Source organism: Phyllopteryx taeniolatus, chromosome 2 (assembly GCF_024500385.1).
Source record: "Phyllopteryx taeniolatus isolate TA_2022b chromosome 2, UOR_Ptae_1.2, whole genome shotgun sequence".
NCBI lineage: Eukaryota > Metazoa > Chordata > Actinopteri > Syngnathiformes > Syngnathidae > Phyllopteryx > Phyllopteryx taeniolatus.
The window spans coordinates 125,731-145,897 of record NC_084503.1 but is presented as its reverse complement, the minus strand read 5'-3'; the positions used below and the strand labels follow the sequence as shown (position 1 = coordinate 145,897).

Below are 20,167 nucleotides of genomic sequence, written 5' to 3'. Positions count from 1 at the left end.
TACTGAAAAAAAATGGACTTTTTGGCCATATTCTAATTTATTGAGATATATGTATAAAAGTCTTATATAATCTATATATATATATATATCTTATACATATATTTTGACTCTGTGCATCTCTATTACACGAGTTTCACTATTGACAATAAAATTCCTTGAATCCTTTCACCACCTATCTATCTATCATGAGTTTCATGTTTTGAACTAAACTACCGCACTCAATTAAGAACAAGAAGAATGACCGTTATTGTCATGAACATGCATGCATGCGTGCACACAAAGTTTGTTCTCTGCATTGAACCCGTCACAGTGAACACATACACGTTAGTGGAACACACTGGAGCAGGGGGCAGCCGAAGCGCCCGGGGAGCATTTCGGGGTATCGGTGTCTCCCTCAAGGACACCGCAGCCGTGAGTCCGGGGGATGTTGGCGGACGGTCCGGTCGGGGTCCTGAACCTAGGTCCCCCACGGTGGCAGGCGACGATCTTAACCATTGGGCCACGGCTGGCTGAGGTTCACTATTCGCTTGTGTGCATAATTGACGCGCACGTGAATGTGATGCGTGAGAGTCAGTTACATGAACGTGTGAGCATCCGTGACGTGTGCGTGAGCGCCAGTGACATGCGTGCGAATGTGATCGCTATGCGTGCGTGAGCGCCAATACCAGGCATGCGTGAGCGCCAGTGACTTGCACGCATGAACGTGATTGCCTTGTGCGTGACATGAATATGTGAGCGCAAACGCGATTGACTATTGTTTATGAGAGAGAGACTTTCAATCGTGCGTATGAGAGTATTTGACGAGTGTTTATAACAGCATTGGACAAGTGGTCATGAGCATGTTTGACTCATGTTTATGTGAGCCTTTCAGTAGTTTGTGTGTGTAAAAGCTTGTGACTTGTGCCCGAGATTAAGTTTCTGACTAATGCACGTTATTTCCCAAATAAAACTTATTTTAGGCTCTGATGATAAAATATAAATAACCAAATCTTTTTTGTTTAGTCTGTCTGTGCGGCCCAGGACCAAATGACTTGTGGACCGGTAATGGTCAGTCGGCCTCTTATGTACATGTTTGTCGAACACATCAGATCAGAAATTCTTTTGACTTGATTGGTTTGGAATTATTTTACATAGGTGTCCATAGTTCTTATAATTCCATTGTTCTTTCTGTTCTTACTGCTGCCACTGTTTTATTTCAATTACATTTAAATAAATAATGTTGTATTCATCAGCAGCTCTCATTATGTCTGCTTGCTGCGCCTTTGCCATGTTGTCTGTCGTGTTTTAATGTTGTAGTTGTCTCCTTTGTGACAAAATGTTGTAGCGGTCAAAGCAAATTTCCCTCTGGGAGAATAAAGTTCCTTCTAATCCTGATCCTGGTTGCGCTTTTGTTTGTGTTGTGCAGGGAGAGGCTCCTCAGCTGGAGCATTCGTTGCTGTCTGACCCACAAAACCAGTGTGCCTGCAAAAGATACAAGTGTGGTGAGTATTGCTGGTTCCAATTGGTTTCAATCCAGGGTCCGAAAAGTCTGGTATCGCATTGCTAAATGAAACGTAAAATGAGTTTGGCGATGCATTCCTCAGTTTCCATCACTACAATATGCGATGCACGTTTTAGAAGACGTTTGAGTGGCAGACCTAATTGCATTAAATTGAATGTACAACCATGATTACAGTGCTTGTTTTCTGTCTCGATACTTGCTCAAATGAGGTTAATTTCATCTTTCGGCGGCGGCAGTGACACCGCTTCCTGGACACGAATTGGACGACACACCCTGAAAGAAAAGCATAATGCTAGACGACAACATGCCAGCCAACCCTAATTAGCATTTGCCAGGACGTTCACAACAAACGTCTTGGATTGAAAGTGGGTGTGTCAAACTCAGACCCAAAACTCTTGGCAATAAGATTTTGGATATATGACATCATCAATGAATTCAACACCTTGAGGATTGTTTTGAGACTGGACTGCTCATGCCATTTAAAGACCTGCAAAGGAAATATCATTTATGCAACCAGAGGTTTCTCTGTTATGTCCAGTTAAGATCCTTCCTGATGGCTAACTTAGGTGCTGAAATGACTTTACCTGCCATGAATAACGTTAAGAACATTTCAAATCCATCCATCCATTTTCCGTACCGCTTCTCCTCACTAGGCTCGCCGGCGTGCTGGAGCCTATTCCAGCTGTCTTCGGGCGAGAGGCGGGGAACGCCCTCAACTGGTCGTCAGCCAATCGGAGGGCGCATGTAAACAAACGACGATTCGCATTGACTTTCACACCTACAGGCAATTTAGTCTTCGATTAACATACCGTGTATGTTTTGGGGATGTGGGAGGAAACCGGAGTACCCGTAGAAACCCCACACAGGCACAGGGAGAACATGCAAACTCCACGCAGGCGAGGCCGGATTTGATCCCAGGTCCGCAGAACTGTGAGGCAGACCGTGCCGCCTGATTTTATAATTAAAAAAAAAAAAAAAAAAAATCAAGATTCATGAATCAAATAATTGTTCATCAAATTGAATCATAGCCCTATGAATTGTAATCAAATAGAATCATGAGGTGACAAGAGAAGTCACACCTGCACATGCAACTTTTAGCTTGAGTGAAAGCATTGCATTCAAGGGAGGTGAAGGTTTCAAGTACAGTGGCTACGGAAAGTATTCAGACCCCCTGACATTTTTCACACTTAGGCGCTAACCATTCATCCCCACCGTGCCGCCGGAGGGGAACAAAGCAAAATATATTTCCAGAATTGATTGTGTGTTGATGGAAGAGGCTCCAAAACCTGGCTTGCATAAATCGAGACTGAAATGGGAGTCAGATCCCGATGTTACAATCGATGAACAGTTGTGGACAAATTTGTGGCAAGACAGCTTGTCAGCTCCTACAAATGTGCGGTATCGACTGACTGACTAGAACTTTTTAAATCAATTAAAAAGCTTACACCAGAACAATTCCATTCATGCACATCTGACCTCTCCGAGACGTGTTTCAGAAGTGGTGTTGAAGTCGGTTCCTTGTTGTTTGTTTTCACCTTTACCCCGTCTGTTCTTATGTTCATGTTCGCATACATTCTAAAATTGAAAATAAAGTATTTAAAAAAATATGCCTCTATATTTGGAGTAAAGTGTTATCAAATTTAGGGTCGAAAAGTATTCGATGTCCCTAAGCACTGTTTCACAGGAACTTTATGTGAGACAAACTGGATAGCGAAGTTGGTTGCAGTTTTATTTACTTGAAGGATTTGGCATCAAACTGAACAGTTTGGCTGTTTATTCTCCACATCACATTTTCATTCCAACCATGGAACCCTGACTGTGGCCGTGTGTGTGCAGTGCGAGAAGCTGTTTGTGTGTACCAGGGTGTGCTCCGGCCCGGTCAGACCCTGGTGGAACACGGCGAGGACGGCTTGTGCTACAGCAGGCAGTGCAGCCGTGTTCTGGACACATCCAGCGGTTTTCACGTACTGCGGATCAGCAGCACCAACTGCTCTGCCCTCTGCCAGCTAGTAAGACATTGTAATTAATAATAAACCTGAACTTGGAATTGATCTGGGTTAAAAAAAAAAATAGGAATTCAAAGTAAAACTGCCTGAAACCTGTTTTATCACTTTCTCTCAATTTCTCTGAGCTTGCAATTATTGATCATGTTTTATGGTCTTCCACGATAGGGAGCTGGAATCCTGATTTGTAAAATGAGGCCCAATGTTCAATGGTAGTTTGGGAAATCATGAAATTAAAATGTGCATTTCTGTCTTCGCATTCGCATGCAGTAATACCAACCCCAATTCCAATGAAGTTGTGTTAAACATAAATCAAAACAGAATACAAGGATTTGCAAATCATGTGCAACCTATATTTCATTGAATGCACTACAAAGACAAGCTAGTTAATGTTCAAACGGATAAACTTGATTGTTTTTAGCAAATAATCATTAACTTTGAATTTTATGGATGCAACAAAGTAAATAGTCAGTATATTCTTGCAACATATGACCTTGTATTATTTAGGGGTTATGTTACCTTACTTTTCATGACCCGTTGGTTTTGTTTGTGTTCTAGAATCAGATCTATCTGCCTGCAAAAGAGCAGTCAACATGCTGTGGAGTTTGTAAGAACATCTCCTGCCTTTACACTCATGAGAATGGCTCGACAATTCTCTATAAGGTTAGTTCGTGTACATCCAATCAGTCACTATATTATAGTTCTACAGATTCATCATTGTTTTTTTCAGCCAGGGAAATCTTGGGTGTCCAACTGCCTGAAGTTTGAATGCACAGACACGCTGTTCGGCCCGACAATGATCTCCTACCCCTTCAGCTGTCCCCCTTTCAATGAAACGGAGTGTACGAAGGTCAGCATTATCGTACGCGTTACATATATCAACAATTGCTTGTGTCCATTTCAGTATCAGGTCAAAACATTTACTACCGTTATTATCATTGCTGCCATGGATGGATGGATGGATGGATGGATTTTTTTTGGGTTCCCAATTATAAGCAACAGTCAGTTCCACACCTTGAAATGAAGCAAATGATCAACTGTGTACTTTTGGTGGTGATTGATTACTTTTGACTCGCTTATTCACGCAGATCGGAGGAACTGTCGTAAGTTACGTGGACGGATGTTGCAAGACATGTGAGTATGTGACGTGAGCACGGCACAGCTGCGTTGTCAAAATCGTGTCCCGTTCTGGTATCGTGATTGTCTTCTGAGTATTCACATCAGTGAGCTTACCATCATGTACAAATCCCACCAGGTACTGGATTTCCTCTCTTTCCTTTTCCTGTTAGCTCACTGACTCCCACTGTAAACACAAACTGTGAAAGAGGTACCAAAACCACTAGGATTACTCATGCTATCGTTGATATTCAACAATGTACTCCCTCCCTCCGCGACGTTACTGATGTAACGCATGAAACATTCGATTGCAACCTCCAGGCCCCAAGCAGGACAGTCCTCTCAATTGTTAAACCATTTCAGACTGCATGCAACAGAAAAAGAACAGAACAATATTTGGTATCCAGTCAAACTCCGTTCATTGCGGGAAATACGTGTTCCGGACCCACCCGCGATAGGTGAAAATCTAAAATGTAGACAACTTTAATAAAAAAAAAATAATAAAAATAGTACAAGCACATTTAAATGAAGAACGTTAACGTGAGTGTGAATATGGTTGTCATGAACGGAACAGCGGATAGGACCCAAAAATGCACGACTCCAAAACAAATGGACAGTTTCCAAAAAGAGAGGTTTAATAGACGGGCATAGGTCGGTACACAGGCAGGCAATCCAAGAAAGGCAACAGTATCCAAAAACATGAGGCAAAGAGGCGAGGTCGATAATGGGAACAAGGTCGAGTCTTACTGTGAGTCTGTGACGTGGAAACAAGGAACGCTGGAACGCGACGACAAGGTGCGACGAGAGGGAAGGAGACACGAGGTTAAATGCAAGGTGTAATTAGGGGGAACGAGGCACAGGTGGTGAAGATGCTCACAGGAGCAGGTGTGCGTGTGAAACAGGGAGGGGAAGACAAAACCCGGAACACACACACACACGAGAATGGTATATGTGACCCGCCATCGGCCGGTGTACCCCGCCTCTCACCCGGGATAGGCTCCAGCGCGCCCGCGACCGTAGTGAGGATGAGCGGGACAGAAAAGGGATGGATGGATGGATATATTTACCAGTCGCTCTTAACGTGTGCCACTCCTACACGCACTAAAGGTCTCGTGCCGCACCCATTTTCTTTTCTTTCATTTTATGAACGCTTGGATGGCCTCTATCAGGTTTGCAAGATATTTTCGGTTGTGTTATGCCAAAGAGGCTAAGCTATTTCAAGCTATTCTAGTTGGTCCAAAACACCTGGCAGATGAGCTGGGTGGATCTCTCATTCATATTTGATGATTGGAATGCTCATCTCCTCATTTTGAATATGGAAAACAGCTTTGCTCTGGTTGGTAGTAAGCTAGCTCTCGGCGTCTATCATTGATTATATTTCTTAATAGAGTGCGCGCGTGCGTGCGTGTGAGCGCGAATTCGAGACAGTGAGTGTGTATAATGTGCGGCTAATGCCATAACATGCTTGATTCACAATCAAGTACAACCGACAGCAGTAAACAAATACCTAACAGATAAAAATACTTGGGTCTCCAAGTACCACCAGAGTGACCAAAATTAAAATACAGAAGTGTAAGATGAGGCACAGGTTTTATTCCTATAAAGTATATTTAATATTGTAACATTATGAACAGTGGGAATATTAACACTGTGCTTCAATATAGGACATAAAAAAACTGTACTTAGTTATTCAATGACGATGTATTGGACATCAAAGTTAAGTAGAAATTTTACATCAATAAATGTTTGAAAACAAACATTTCTAAATGATGAAATGCAAATGAATTGTGGCGGCACAGTGAGCGACTGGTTAGCACAGCTGCCTCACAGTTCTGCGGACCGGGGTTCAAATCCCGGCCCCACCAGTGTGGAGTTTGCATGTTCTCCCCGTGCCTGCGTGGGTTTTCTCCGGGTACTCCGGTTTCCTCCCACATCCCAAAAACATGCGTGCTAGGTTGATTGAAGACTCTAAATTGCCCGTAGGTGTGAATGTGAGTGTGAATGATTGCTTATATGTGCCCTGCGATTGGCTGGCGACCGGTTCAGGGTGTACCCTGCCTCTCGCCCGAGGACAGCTGGGATAGGCTCCAGCACAGCTGGGACCCTAGTGAGGAGAAGTGGTACAGGAAATGGATGGGTGGCGGTATTGTACTGGATTTAAAGAAAAACAAAGTTGAAGCCACTGGAACATCTTGCACAGTTTTCACTTTTTTCAGTGATTCTGCCACATACGACCAGAGCACAGGGTTTGACACCTGGGCCCGGGGACCAGATCCAGCCTGCTGCATCACTTCATGTAGCACAGTAAAGCAATTCAAGTGTCTACTTCATGTTTCTTGCTAAATGGGATTGTTCTTTTCATGCATTTTCTTCCACTTTTAACAGATATTACAAGATGTTCCAACAACTCCCTTCTTAACATAAATTGAACAATTGTTCTACACTTATTTGTGTGCCACAATTGGATTTTCCAGGGCTTCTGATTTCAAAATCAGTTCATTGTTAACAATATGTGTAACAATCAATTTCCAGAGCAATTGTGCATCTGAAATATTTTTAAGTGACTATACATTTATATGGTTTTCATAGTCATAAAGGCCCTCTGAGGAAATGATGTGGCACACAACAAAAGTTAGTTTGGCACAACCGCACTCGATGGAGCCCGCCACAAACCACACTTTGAGAACCGCTGCTTGAGGCTTATCGACATAATTGTTCTCCGCATGTGACCCTCAAGTACACCCATTTGTTTCATTTACAATCATGGAAAAAAACTGTCGTGGGGAGTGGGGGGCACAAAAAATATTTGCCTCCCTCCACCCTTTCACATCAAAGTTACGCCACTGCCAGAAAGTGTTATATTGCCTGTTTGTATGTGTTTTTGAGAGTTCAATGCTAATTTTCGTTAGCTCGTCAATGGTGGTGTTCGTACATTGTGTGTTAGCGTTGAACTGCAGCCCTATGGGGGGGCACAAGCCAGTGCAATCTGTAGGCCGGTCCCAAGCCCGGATAAATGCAGAGGGTTGCATCAGGACAAGAGCGGAGGTAGAAGCACGCAGGTGGATTACATCTTGTGCAGACGATGTCATCTGAAGGAGGTTACCGACTGTAAGGTCGTGGTAGGGGAGAGTGTGGCTAGACAGCATAGGATGGTGGAGTGTAAGATGACTCTGGTGGTGGGGAGGAAGATTAGGAAGACAAAGGCAGAACAGAGAACCATGTGGTGGAAGCTGAGACAGGACGAGTGTTGTGCAGCTTTTCGGGAAGAGGTGAGACAGGCTCTTGCTGGACAGGAGGAGCTTCCAGAAGACTGGACCACTGCACCCAAGGTGATCAGAGAGGCAGGCAGGAGAGTTCCTGGTGTATCTCCTGGCAGGAAAGGAGAGAAGGAGACTTGGTGGTGTGAACCTCACTGTACAGGAAATCATACAAGGAAAAAGGTTAGCTAAGAAGAAGTGGGACACTGAGAGGACCAAGGACTGGCGAAAGGAATACATTGAGATGCGACACAGGGCAAAGGTAGAGGTGGCAAAGGCCAAACGAGGCATATGATGACATGTATGGCAGGTTGGATACTAAAGAAGGAGAAAAGGATCTATACAGGCTGGCCAGAAAGAGGGATAGAGATGGGAAGGATGTGTAGCAGGTTAGGGTGATTAAGAATAGCGATGGAAATATGTTGACTGGTGCCAGGAGTGTGCCAGTTAGATGGAAAGAATATTTCGAGGAGTTGATGAATGAGGAAAATGAGAGAGAAGGTAGAGTAGAATAGGCAAGTGTGGTGGACCAGGAAGTGGCAATAATGAGTAAGGGGAGAGTTAGAAAGGCATTAAAGAGGATGAAAAATAGAAAGGCAGTTTGTCCTGATGACATTCCTTGTAGATGTATGGCATCCAGGAGACGTGGCTGTGGACTTTTTGACCATCTTGTTCAATAGAATTCTTGCGTGTGAGAAAATGCCTGAGGAATGGAGGAAAAGTGTGCTGGTGCCCATTTTTAAGAACAAGGGTGATGTGCAGAGCTGTGGGAACTATAGAGTACCACAGATGCATTATTTGCCTTGAGGATGTTGATGGAAAAGTACAGAGAAGGTCAGAAGGAGTTACATTGTGTCTTTTGTTCCTCGAGCTGCTCCCTGCTTTCACTGCAGATCACAACGTCATCTGCAAACCTCATGGTCCTCGGGGATTCCAGTCTAACCTCATCTGTCAGCCCATCCATCACCACTGCAAACAGGAAGGGGCTCAGGGCTGATCCCTGATGCAGTCCCACCTCCACCTTAAATTCGTCTGTCACACCTACAGCACACCTCACCGCTGTTCGGCTGCCCTCGTACATGTCCTGTATTATTCTAACATACTTCTCTGCCACTCCAGACGTCTGCATGCAGTACCACAGTTCCTCTCTGGGTACTCTGTCATAGGCTTTCTCTAGATCTACAGTTTGAAAGATGGAGGCATGCACTGGAAAGCAGAGCAATGAAGATTAGCTGAAGTAAAACAGAATATATGTGCATGAATGAGAGTGGTGGTGGGGGAAGAGTGAGGCTACAGGGAGAAGAGATAGCAAGGGTGGAGGATTTGAAATACTTGGGGTCAACCGTCCAGAGCAATGGTGAGCGTGGTCAGGAAGTGAAGAAACGGGTCCAAGCAGTTTGGAACGGGTGGAGGAAGGTGTCAGGTGTGTTATGTGACAGAAGAGTCTCTGCTAGGATGAAGGGCAAAGTTTAGAAAACAGTGGTGAGGCCAGCCAGGATGTACGGATTAGAGACAGCGGCACTGAAGAAACAACAGGAAGCAGAGCTGGAGGTGGCGGAAATGAAGATGTTGAGGTTCGCTCTCGGAGTGACCAGGTTGGATCAAATTAGAAATGAGCTCATCAGAGGGACAGCCTTTTGGAGACAAAATTAGAGAGAGCAGACTTCGATGGTTTGGACACGTCCAGAGGAGCATTACTTTTGTAACATTGAAACCATTGTACAACCCCAATTCCAATTAAGTTGGGATTTTGTGTTAAACATAAATAAAAACAAAATACAATGATTTGCAATTCATGTTCGACCTATATTTAATTGAATACACGACAAAGACAAGATATTTAATGTTCAAACGGATAAACTTGATTGTTTTTAGCAAATAATCATTAACTTAGAATTTTATGGATGCAACACGTTCCAAAAAAGCTGGGACAGGCTCATGTTTACCACTGTGTTACATCACCTTTTCTTTTAACAAGGTTCAATAAATGTTTGGGAACTGAGGACACTAATTGTTGAAGCTTTGGAGGTGGAATTCTTTCCCATTCTTGCTTGATGTACAGCATCAGCTGTTCAACAGTCCGGGGTCTCCGTTGTCGTATTTTACGCTTCATAATGAGCCGCACATTTTCAATGGGAGACAGGTCTGGTCTGCAGGCAGGACAGTCTGGTACCCGCACTCTTTTACTGCGAAGCCACGCTGTTGTAACGTGTGCAGAATGTGGTTTGGCATCGTCTTGCTGAAATAAGCAGGGGCGTCCATGAAAAAGACGTTGCTTGGATGGCAGCATATGTTTCTCCAAAACCAGTATGTACCTTTCAGCATTAATGGTGCCTTCACAGATGTGTACGTTACCCACTAACACAGCCCCATACCATCACAGATGCTGGCCTTTGAAATTTGTCGGACCACAGAAGACTTTTCCACTTTGCATCAGTCCATCTTAGATGAGCTCGAGCCCAGAGAAGTCGGCAGCGTTTCTGGCTGTTGTTAATAAATGGCTTTTGCTTTGCATAGTTTTAAGTTGCACTTACGGATGTAGTGCCGAACTGTATTTACTGACATTGGTTTTCTGAAGTGTTCCTGAGCCCATGTGGTGATATCATTTACACATTGATGTCGGTTTTTGATGCAGTGCCGCCTGATTGTACGTTGAGGAACATTGTCCTTAAACTGTTGGACTATTTCCTCATGCACTTGTTCACAAAGAGGTGAACCTCGCCCCATCTTTGCTTGGGAATGACGGAGCAATTCAGGGAAGCTCCTTTTCTACCCAATCATGCCCCCCACCTGTTCCCCATTAGCCTGTTCAAATGTGGGATGTTCCAAACACGTGTTTGATGAGCATTCCTCAACTTTCTCCGTCTTTTTTGCCACCTGTCCCAGCTTTTTTGGAACGGGTTGCAGCCATCAAATTCTAAGTGAATGATTATTTGCTAAAAACAATCAAGTTTATCAGTTTGAACATGAACTATCTTGTATTTGTAGTGTATTCAATTCAATATAGGTTGAACATGATTTGCAAATCATTGTATTCTGTTTTGATTTACATTTAACACAACGTCCCAACTTCATTGGAATTGGGGTTGTATTATATAATAAAATAACACATACTATTTTGTGCGTGCGTGTAGTATGTGAGCCTGTCCTCAGCTCAGTTGTCCTTTTGGGAAGTCAGTGGTGTCAGTTTCCATTTCAGACCATTGCTGTGCCAATCCTACATGCGGTACAACCTGAAATATTGTCCATTGTATTTCTGATGAAAATATACATTCCAGCAGAGGTTGTGACAACGATAACCAGACTGTTTACCTTATTCTACATTCTGTAACAACATTGATGATGGTGTTTGCATGGGTTTTCATAGAATTATTTTTTTCCGCAAAATGAGGTGGAGTTCCTTTCGATGATGAGAAAAAGACGTGACACTTGAGAGAGACTTGCCCTGCCTTCCCTGCAGAATTGTACACAAAACGACACTCACTCCCCATTTCGCACTGGCTGGGCAGTGCATTGTTGATTTCCAACAATGTGCTGTTTGTAGAGGCCCAGTCGTCGGCCTTCGATGTGTGCATGTCGCCATAGCATATCGTAGATAGGTTTGGTGTTTGTGGACAGTTTTCAAGTAGCTGCTGTAGAAGGTTTGCATGTTGCTTCATTCTTCGACCGCAACAGAGAGCTTGTTGGGAAACAAAAGCTGTTATGCGAGGCATTGTGCTGTCCACGTCTAACATACTGTCGTTCCTAGACAGTGTTGGAATGATTACTTTGGAAATGAAGTTTGTTACCATTACAAGTTACAATGTTGAAAATGTAATAGTAGTGTAATTATTGCAATTACTTTCTCAAATATAACTCATTACATTTGATTACATTTTGATTACTTTTCCTTATTTCGATGAATGCATCACAGGACTCTTAGATGTTTATCCATCCATCCATTTTCTTCCGCTTATCCGAGGTCAGGTCGCGGGGGCAGTAGCTTTAGCAGGGAAGCCCAGACTTCTCTCTCCCCAGCCACTTCCTCCAGCTCTTCTGAGGGGATCCCGAGGTGTTCCCAGGCCAGCCGAGAGACAGTCTCTCGAGCGTGTCCTGGGTCGTCCCCGGGGTCTCCTCCCGGTGGGACGTGCCCGCAACACCTCACCGGGGAGGCGTCCAGGAGGCATCCTAAACGGATGCCTGAGCCACCTCATTTGGCCCCTCGCAATGCAGAGGAGCAGCGGCTCTACTCTGAGCCCCTCACGGATGACCGAGCTTCTCATCCTATCTCTAAGGGAGACCACCTTGCGGCGGAAACTCGTTCCGGCCGCTTGTATCCGCGATCTTGTTGTTTGGGTCACGACCCACAGCTCGTGACCAGAGGTGAGGGTAGGAACGTAGATCGACCAGTAAAATGAGAGCTTCGCCTTTCGTCTTAGCTCCTTCTTCACCACAACGGACCGATACAAAGTCCGCATCACCGCAGACGCTGCGCCGATCCGCCTGTCGATCTCCCGTTCCGTTCTTCCCTCACTCGTGAACAAGACCACAAGATGCTTGAACTCCTCCACTTGGGGCAGGATCTCATCCCCGACCTGGAGAGGGCACTCCACCCTTTTCTGACTGAGGACCATGGGCTCAGATTTTGAGGTGCTGATTCTTATCCCAGCCGCTTCACACTCAGCTGCGAACCCCTCCAGTGAAAGTTGGAGATCACAGCTTGATGAAGCCAACAGAACCACATCGTCTGAAGAAGCAAAGATGCAATACTGAGGCCACCAAACCGGACCCCCTCTACGTCTCGGCTGCTCCGGGAAATTCTGTCCGTAAAAGTTCTGAACAGAATCGGTGACAAAGGGCAGCCTTGGCGGAGTCCAACCCTCACCGGAAAGGAGTCCGGCAAGGCAGACCAAACTCTGACACTGGTCTTAAAGGGACCAAACAGCCCGTATCAGAGGGTTCGGCACCCCATACTCCCATTTTTTACACAGCCTCTTAATAGATTGCCTTCGTTGACCTGTCAGCAGGTCCAAGCACATTCCGTCCATTCCTCATGCGGAGATAAATGCGGCTCCGGCATCATCACTGAAGCACTTTAAACTGCTGCGACAGTGGCTGGAACAAAGCAAGCTTGTCTCTCTTCCATGGTTATGTAAATGCCAAACAGAATTCGCATCAGTTCGATCAGAGGAAACAAGCCTGGGGAAAACATGGGATGAACTGGTTAACATGTTATTATTCTTGTTCTTGTTAATTGTTTGTTAATGTATGAAGACATTGCTCTTGGAGGATTGTAAAAATGTCAAGTGATATTTTGGAATCATTTTGATTCTTCACAAATGTAAAATATTCATGGTCACTTTTGACCGGGAACACAACAGGTGTTTCTTTTTTGACTGTATAAAAATGCAAATCGTTTCAAAGCAAATGTCCTTGATCATTTTGACCCAAAGTGCTCTGTTCTAAACAGTATGCCATGTGTCATCTGAATATTTCTTATAGTCAAAATATTCCAGTCATTGTTTTTTTTAGAACTTGCTTTCAAGTGTATAAGATCAGATAATTAATCCCCACGAATTCCAAACATGTAATATGTATCAAAATTTAAGTTAGTTTAGATATCTAACTCAACTCAAGTAGTGATCATTTGGATGAATGCAGAATGGTGATTTTTAATGGAACGGGTCATTTCTGACCAGGAACACCAAATTGTTGAACATGAAATGAACACAGCATGAGGGTTAAATAGTTTGAAGGTGTGATTGGTCCAGATTTCCCGGTACGTGTATACTTTCGCTTTTTTTTTTTAAATTCCCTTCCTCATCTAAATGGTTCAATCTTGCAGCTTGTGCATTATTCAGAACGTCAGTGCTCTTCTTCCTCCTTAGCCTTCTCTCTCAAGCTCGCATGGGATTTTATATGTTATAGGGGAGGATGACAGTTTGTGTTTCATTCGTTCCAATGTGGTTTGCTTTGCCTTTGTGTACACAGGCAAAGAAGATGGGAAGGCGTGTCAGAAGGTGACAGTGAGGATGACTATTAGGAAGAATGACTGTCGCAGTAACAGACCGGTATGTTTCATGCGTGTGTTTTGGGAATCACTAACCCACCGTACTAACCAAACCACCATCCATCCATACAAACAATGAACTAGAAACTAGAGCTGCGAGCAGCTAATTAAGGGCCCTCGCACCCTGGCCACGTTGGGGTACTGGCACATTTCAGATCCTTTGAATACAGATGCAGAGCGCGCGTAAAATGGAGAAAACTGCATATGCTTTCTGTTCCACTTCACAATTATGTGCTACTTTGTTTTGGTGGATCACAAAATGTCAACAAGATAAGTTCAAGTTGGTGATTGTAAGGTCAAAAATGTGAATACCTTTACAAGGAATAGGAACAGGGATCACCTCATGAAGTTTTATTGTGTGTACCAAGTTTGCCAGTAGGTGGTGCCATGACTACGAAGAAGTAATTGCTTGCAGATATAGACACGGACGACCATTCGCACTCACATTCACACCGTCACTGAGTGGGAACTGAACCCACGCTGCCCGCGCCAAAGTCAGGCGAGTGTACCACGACACCATCAGTGACGGAATGACATTTTTTTATTTTTAAGAACTTTTTATCTTCAATATCTTTAGATGAGACACTCCAAGTTTGAAGTATATCAGATAAAATCTCTACCAGTAATTTGTTAAAATATCACCTCTACAAAAGGCAAAAAGTGAATGTAAATTAAAAATGGCAGACTTCCTGTTGGGTTTGGATTATGGCTCCAAGAGACCTTTTGTAGGGCTTGGCCTCGCAATTTAGGTAGAAAAAAAGGGCCAAAATTGACCTTACATTTTTACTGTATCATCTGTAGAGGTGCAACAATGGATCGATTAATCAGCAACTAATCAACTATCAAGTTAATTGACAACTATTTTGTTGAACAATCGTTGAGACTAGAAATGGTTTCACGAAACCAAATCCTTGTAATTTCAGCCTCTCAACAGTAAATTTACTCCGATTCCTGTCGTCCTCTATGAAAGCAGACCGATTACCACTCCATCCATTTTCTGAGCCGCTTCTCCTCACGCGGGTCGCGGGCGTGCCGGAGCCAATCCCAGCTATCATCGGGCAGGAGGCGGGGTACACCCCGCTGTATGTGCCAGCCAATCGCAGGGCACATACAAACAAACAACCATTTGCACCTACGGGCAATTGAGAGTCTCCAATGAATGCATGTTTTTGGGATGTGGGAGGAAAGCGTAGTGCCCGGAGAAAAGCCACGCAGGCACGGGGAGAACGTGCAAACGCCACACAGGCGGGGCCGGGGGGGATTGAACCCCGGTCCCCAGAACTGTGAGGCAGACGCTCTAACCGGTCGCCCGCCGTGCCGCCAGCACACCGATTATCTTTGTCTTGAATCAAACTAAGACATTTGCAAACATGTTTACTGTGGAAAACAATGATTGACATTTTGGCCTACTTTCTTGCATGTTCTGCACCAAACCAGTAATTGAATCATGAGCAATATATGCCGGTGCATTTTCTGCACTTGTTTGAACTCATTGGAACTAATGTCCTGTTTTTGAATAAAGGGAACTGAAATAGAAATGTTTTTAATCCAATTCATCTATTAATCTCAAAAATTCTTGCAAGATTAATAGATGATTCAAAGGATCACTATTTGCAGCCAATGTATCTGTACCAATCAGCATCTTTCGCGATTGCTTTTGTGCCGTAGGTCAACATCGTGTCATGCGATGGGAAGTGCCCGTCTGCCAGCATCTACAACTACAACATCAACACGTACGCTCGTTTCTGCAAGTGTTGTCGGGAGATGGGGCTTCAGCGGCGCTCTGTGCAGCTCTACTGCAGCGGCAACTCCACCTGGGTCAGCTACGGCGTTCAAGAACCCACAGATTGCTCCTGCCAGTGGTCGTAGAGCACGCATTTGCTGGAACCCCCACGCAGTACCCAAAGGGTTAGGTCCTACACGAGAGGAAAAAGAACCTCGGCGGTGTGTCCATTCATCTCCTGGCTGCAAATATACTGGAAGAAAGTTGGTGCGGAAGGGCAAACACGTAGCACACTGTGACATTGGGTCTCTGAGCTCTCGGGGCGAGGGAGGGACAGATTTCCTTTTCAGGGATAGAAATAGTCACCAAAAAGTCACCAAAACTCATTTGTTCAAAGAATTTAAAAAAAGCATGACTTGTGTTTCATTCATGAAATTCAAGAGGATTTTTCGAATTCTGTTGACAGTATCAGTATCATCAAAAATCATCATTATTATTATGCTCATCCATCCTACTAGTAAGCCTTGTTTATCTTCGATATGGGCTTTATTGGATTTAGTTCCAAGTAGTTCTGTCTCTAAAATGAATACGTTTTCAATTCCCCATGTGAAAGTTGAGTTGAAAGGGTTGATGCAAGTGATCGTAAAAGTGAGAATGTCGGGGGGAAATCATGAAAAGAGAGATGGATTTCATTGGATGACTGCTGTGTTTGCAATTATTTAGAAGTCTCCATTGAGAATGGAGGCATATTGAAGAAGTTTTCCCAAAAATGCCTTGTGGTCCAGCTTGTATTTTTCCGCTTGGTTTTTGTAAATTTAAAATATCCAATTCCTTGACATGTCACATATTAAAAAAAAAAACTGTGTATTTGGATATGGGAATTATGCTTTACTATATTCGAAACTATATTAAACTAAGGAGAGTTAACTGATTTAAATCCAGTTGTGTGTGGAGCACTTTATTTATTGGGGACTGACAAAGCATAAATATTTGTATCCTCGAGTCACCAGGATAAACCTTCCACATACGTGAGAGATTTCAGTTGAAGTGAATTGTGAAGTCGGTTCGCCTCGAAAGGGTCGCGGGCGTGCCGGAGCCTCTCCCGGCTGTCATCGGGCAGGAGGCGGGGCACACCCTGAACCGGTCGCCAGCCAATCGCAGGGCACATACAAACAAACAACCGTCCGCACGCCACACAGGCGCCGCCGGGGATTGAATCCCGGTCCTCAGAAGTGTGAGGCAGACGCTCTAACCGGTGGTTCACAGTGCCTCCGCTGGTTCCATTTGCTCTTTTAAAAATCAGATCAATGAAAACAAATACCAATACAAATTGAAATCATTTTGGCTTTGCTATATTATACTGTAGATCTTTCCATTTTAAATAACCTGGTAAAAAAACATGTTCTGTTCATATCAACCACAAAAACACGTGTGATGAAAAGTTTTGTATGGTGCAAATTGCATTTGTAATAAATATTTCCTCTGTAACAATATTTGTGATGACTTTGTCTGCCATTAGAGGAAAATGTAAATATGATTGGTAAGCATGGCTTTACCACTTCACAATACTTGGCTTTCCCATCATTTATCCAGTTCAGGGTCACAGACCGCTAGGGAGAAACTGCTCGGTACAGCGTTTTGGGGGCCCTGAAAAAATGTTCACCAATTCACGCATCATTCAGATTGTGGCTCACATGAAATGACAGACATTTAAGCATATACTTGCTGCGAGTTACATACCTACAATGCAAAACGTAACATCTGGGAAATCTAGCTGCACTATAAATTGTGACATCCAGACAAGATGCATTTTTGGCTTGTAGTGGTAAAAATTATATCGAGGGGGAAGTGGGACTCATGCCGCTTTCCAAACTATTGTACGTGACTGAGCAACTCAAGTTCTTATTTAGTGGAGGAGGGAATGGAGAATCATGCCATAAGCCCAAATGTGTTCCTGGGCTTCGTTTTACCCACGCCCAAAATATCTGGCAAGTGAAACGGTGAAGAGTTTGATGCTATATCTGAACAATTTGGTAGTACATAGTCCTCAGTCTTTGCACATGGTTAGCAATGATCTTCCAAAATATATAAGGTATTCAAAATAAATCTCTCAATTGACTTTACAGGGTCTTTAATTTCACCATACCTGGAAGGAAACCCACGCAGGCAAAGACCTGTCAGAGAAGTTTCTTCAAGCCAACTGAGACAAGCCTGAGGACCGTATCGAAGTGAACAAGATTGTCCTTTCTGCTCGCGAGGGACAGCCCAGCAACTGACTGCCACCCTGTCAACGAAGTGCTGCCCTCGGCCGCTATTTTATTTATTGCAAGCAAAGCAGCGCGCAACACAGTGGAACTTTAGCCAAATGCGCAGGTGCACCGGAAAAATGCTTCCATCGTTTCCTGTTATTTCAGCAGCTTTTGAACAGTCAGCGTAGTTGCACATCTGCTTGAGGAAGTGTGAACCAGACGTCCACAAATCTGCGTGGGCGAACTTCTACAAAATACGAATATGCTTTAAACATGATAACTATAATTCTTTCACAACACCACCACACAGAAACGTTAGAGCTGAAATTTCAACCCAGAACCTTCTTGCTGCGGAGCACATGTACTAACCAAATGGACGACCATTCCAAAAAAGAATTGACATATACTTCCTTTTTTCCATTCGATTGATGAACACCAAACTTTCACCAATTCCGTATTTTCCTTCCTTTGATCTGTTGTAGCGCGGATAAATTGATTTGGAAATTCTTTGAATTTGTTCTAAGATCCCAAGACGGATCACCAGCTGTACCTCCTGCGACCACTCGTCAGATAAAGTCAAACTAACGGGTTGATATGATGATAGTAGAAGATCCATCCATCCATCCATCCATTTTCTGTCGCGCTTCTCCTCACGAGGGTCGCGGGCGTGCCGGAGCCTATCCCAGCTGTCATCGGGCAGGAGGCGGGCGGGGCACACCCTGAACTGGTTGCCAGCCAATCGCAGGGCACATACAAACAAACAACCATTCGCACTCACAGTCACGCCTACGGGCAATTTAGAGTCTCCAATGAATGCATGTTTTTGGGATGTGGGAGGAAACCGGAGTGCCCGGAGAAAAGCCACGCAGGCACGGGGAGAACGTGCAAACGCCACACAGGCGGGGCCGGGGATTGAACCCGGGTCCTCAGAACTGTGAGGCTGACGCTCTAACCGGTCGGCCACCGTGCCGCGCTGGACGACAACAACAACAACAACAACAACAACAACAACAACAACAACAACAACAACAACAACAACAACAACAACAACAACAACAACAACAACAACAACAACAACAACATCCAACATCCACATGACCTGGAAGCAATGCAGCCAAGAGAAGCACTAAGAAATGAAGAGACTCGACTGTTGGGAATAAATGCATCGAATTTTATGGAACAAATTAAGTTCATGATTTTGCTCGTGTTTAGGCCAGCAGAGAAGACCTGGTTGCTCTGGCCGCTCACCACTCCATTTCAATAGCAGTGGGAGAAAAAAAATGTAGCTGCATCAAGGTGCATATATATATATATATATATATATATATATATATATATATATATATATGGATCAATGTATATTCTTACGATACAATGGATCGTTCTGTGCTCAGCAAGTTAGTCCCATGCACCCTCGAGGACTCTGCCAAGAGCTGGTCCACTGTTCAACCGCCAGGCCGAAAACCGCTTTCCTCCCACATCCCCAAAACATGCATTCATTGGAGACTCTAAATTGCCCGTAGGTGTGACTGTGAGTGCGAATGCTTGTTTGTTTGTATGTGCCCTGCGATTGGCTGGCGACCGGTTCAGGGCGTACCCCGCCTCCTGCCCCAAGATAGCTGGGCGACCCGCGTGAGGAGCAGCGGCTCAGAAAATGGATGGATGGAAGGATGTTTCATGAAAGAAATACATTTCCATACAATCAATCCCTTGTAGTAGTTTTCACAACTTTGCGTAAGTGGTGACAAGTTTGAAAACATCTGCATGTCCTACTTTTCAGAGACGTGAGAAATGAGTTGCTGTTTTACTGGTTTGTACAGTAAATCTAACGACATCTATTTCATTGCAAGAGAGACAGTTACAGTTGACAATCCATATCACATCCATTTCAACGAAATTCTCAATTAGTACACTTTGATATTATACTTGTTCTTATGTTTGGATACATGATATAAGAACGAGCATGTTGCATTAACGGTATACTAATCATGGACATCAGTATGTCCTGTCATTCTACCATGTTCGAGTAGAAGATCGAGTCAAGTAATGTGCAGAATCAAAGACGATATTCCTTGGCACCATACTAATAATATTGCCATATTCTAGCAAAGCTTTACTATCTCCCTTCATTCGTTAACTTGCAATCTCCAGTGAGCCTTCCGAACAGGAACGCCAGCTTCTAACAATGCAACATGCGTGTCGGGGAGTATTGTTCTCAGGCGTCGCACTCCTCCGATCATGACCAGCATGCGGAGGAGTGGTGAAATTC

The 20,167-nt window shown here is 44.1% G+C and overlaps 1 protein-coding gene across 2 annotated transcripts in view; it reads left to right on the top strand.

Moving 5' to 3' along the window:
• otog (otogelin) overlaps nt 1–17,150 on the top strand; it is an 87,357-nt gene extending 70,207 nt beyond the window's left edge. Inside the window, exons 50-57 of one of the 2 annotated variants that reach the window (XM_061750100.1) lie at nt 1,003–1,047; nt 1,406–1,481; nt 3,338–3,510; nt 4,063–4,167; nt 4,235–4,354; nt 4,593–4,638; nt 13,848–13,927; nt 15,595–17,150. In XM_061750100.1, the coding sequence (XP_061606084.1) occupies nt 1,003–1,047; nt 1,406–1,481; nt 3,338–3,510; nt 4,063–4,167; nt 4,235–4,354; nt 4,593–4,638; nt 13,848–13,927; nt 15,595–15,795 (846 nt within the window). In that variant the 3' untranslated portion in view covers nt 15,796–17,150. The remainder of the gene's footprint in view (nt 1–1,002; nt 1,048–1,405; nt 1,482–3,337; nt 3,511–4,062; nt 4,168–4,234; nt 4,355–4,592; nt 4,639–13,847; nt 13,928–15,594) is intronic. The other variant, XM_061750109.1, reaches the window with a different exon arrangement.
• Nucleotides 17,151–20,167: the final 3,017 nt, after the last annotated feature.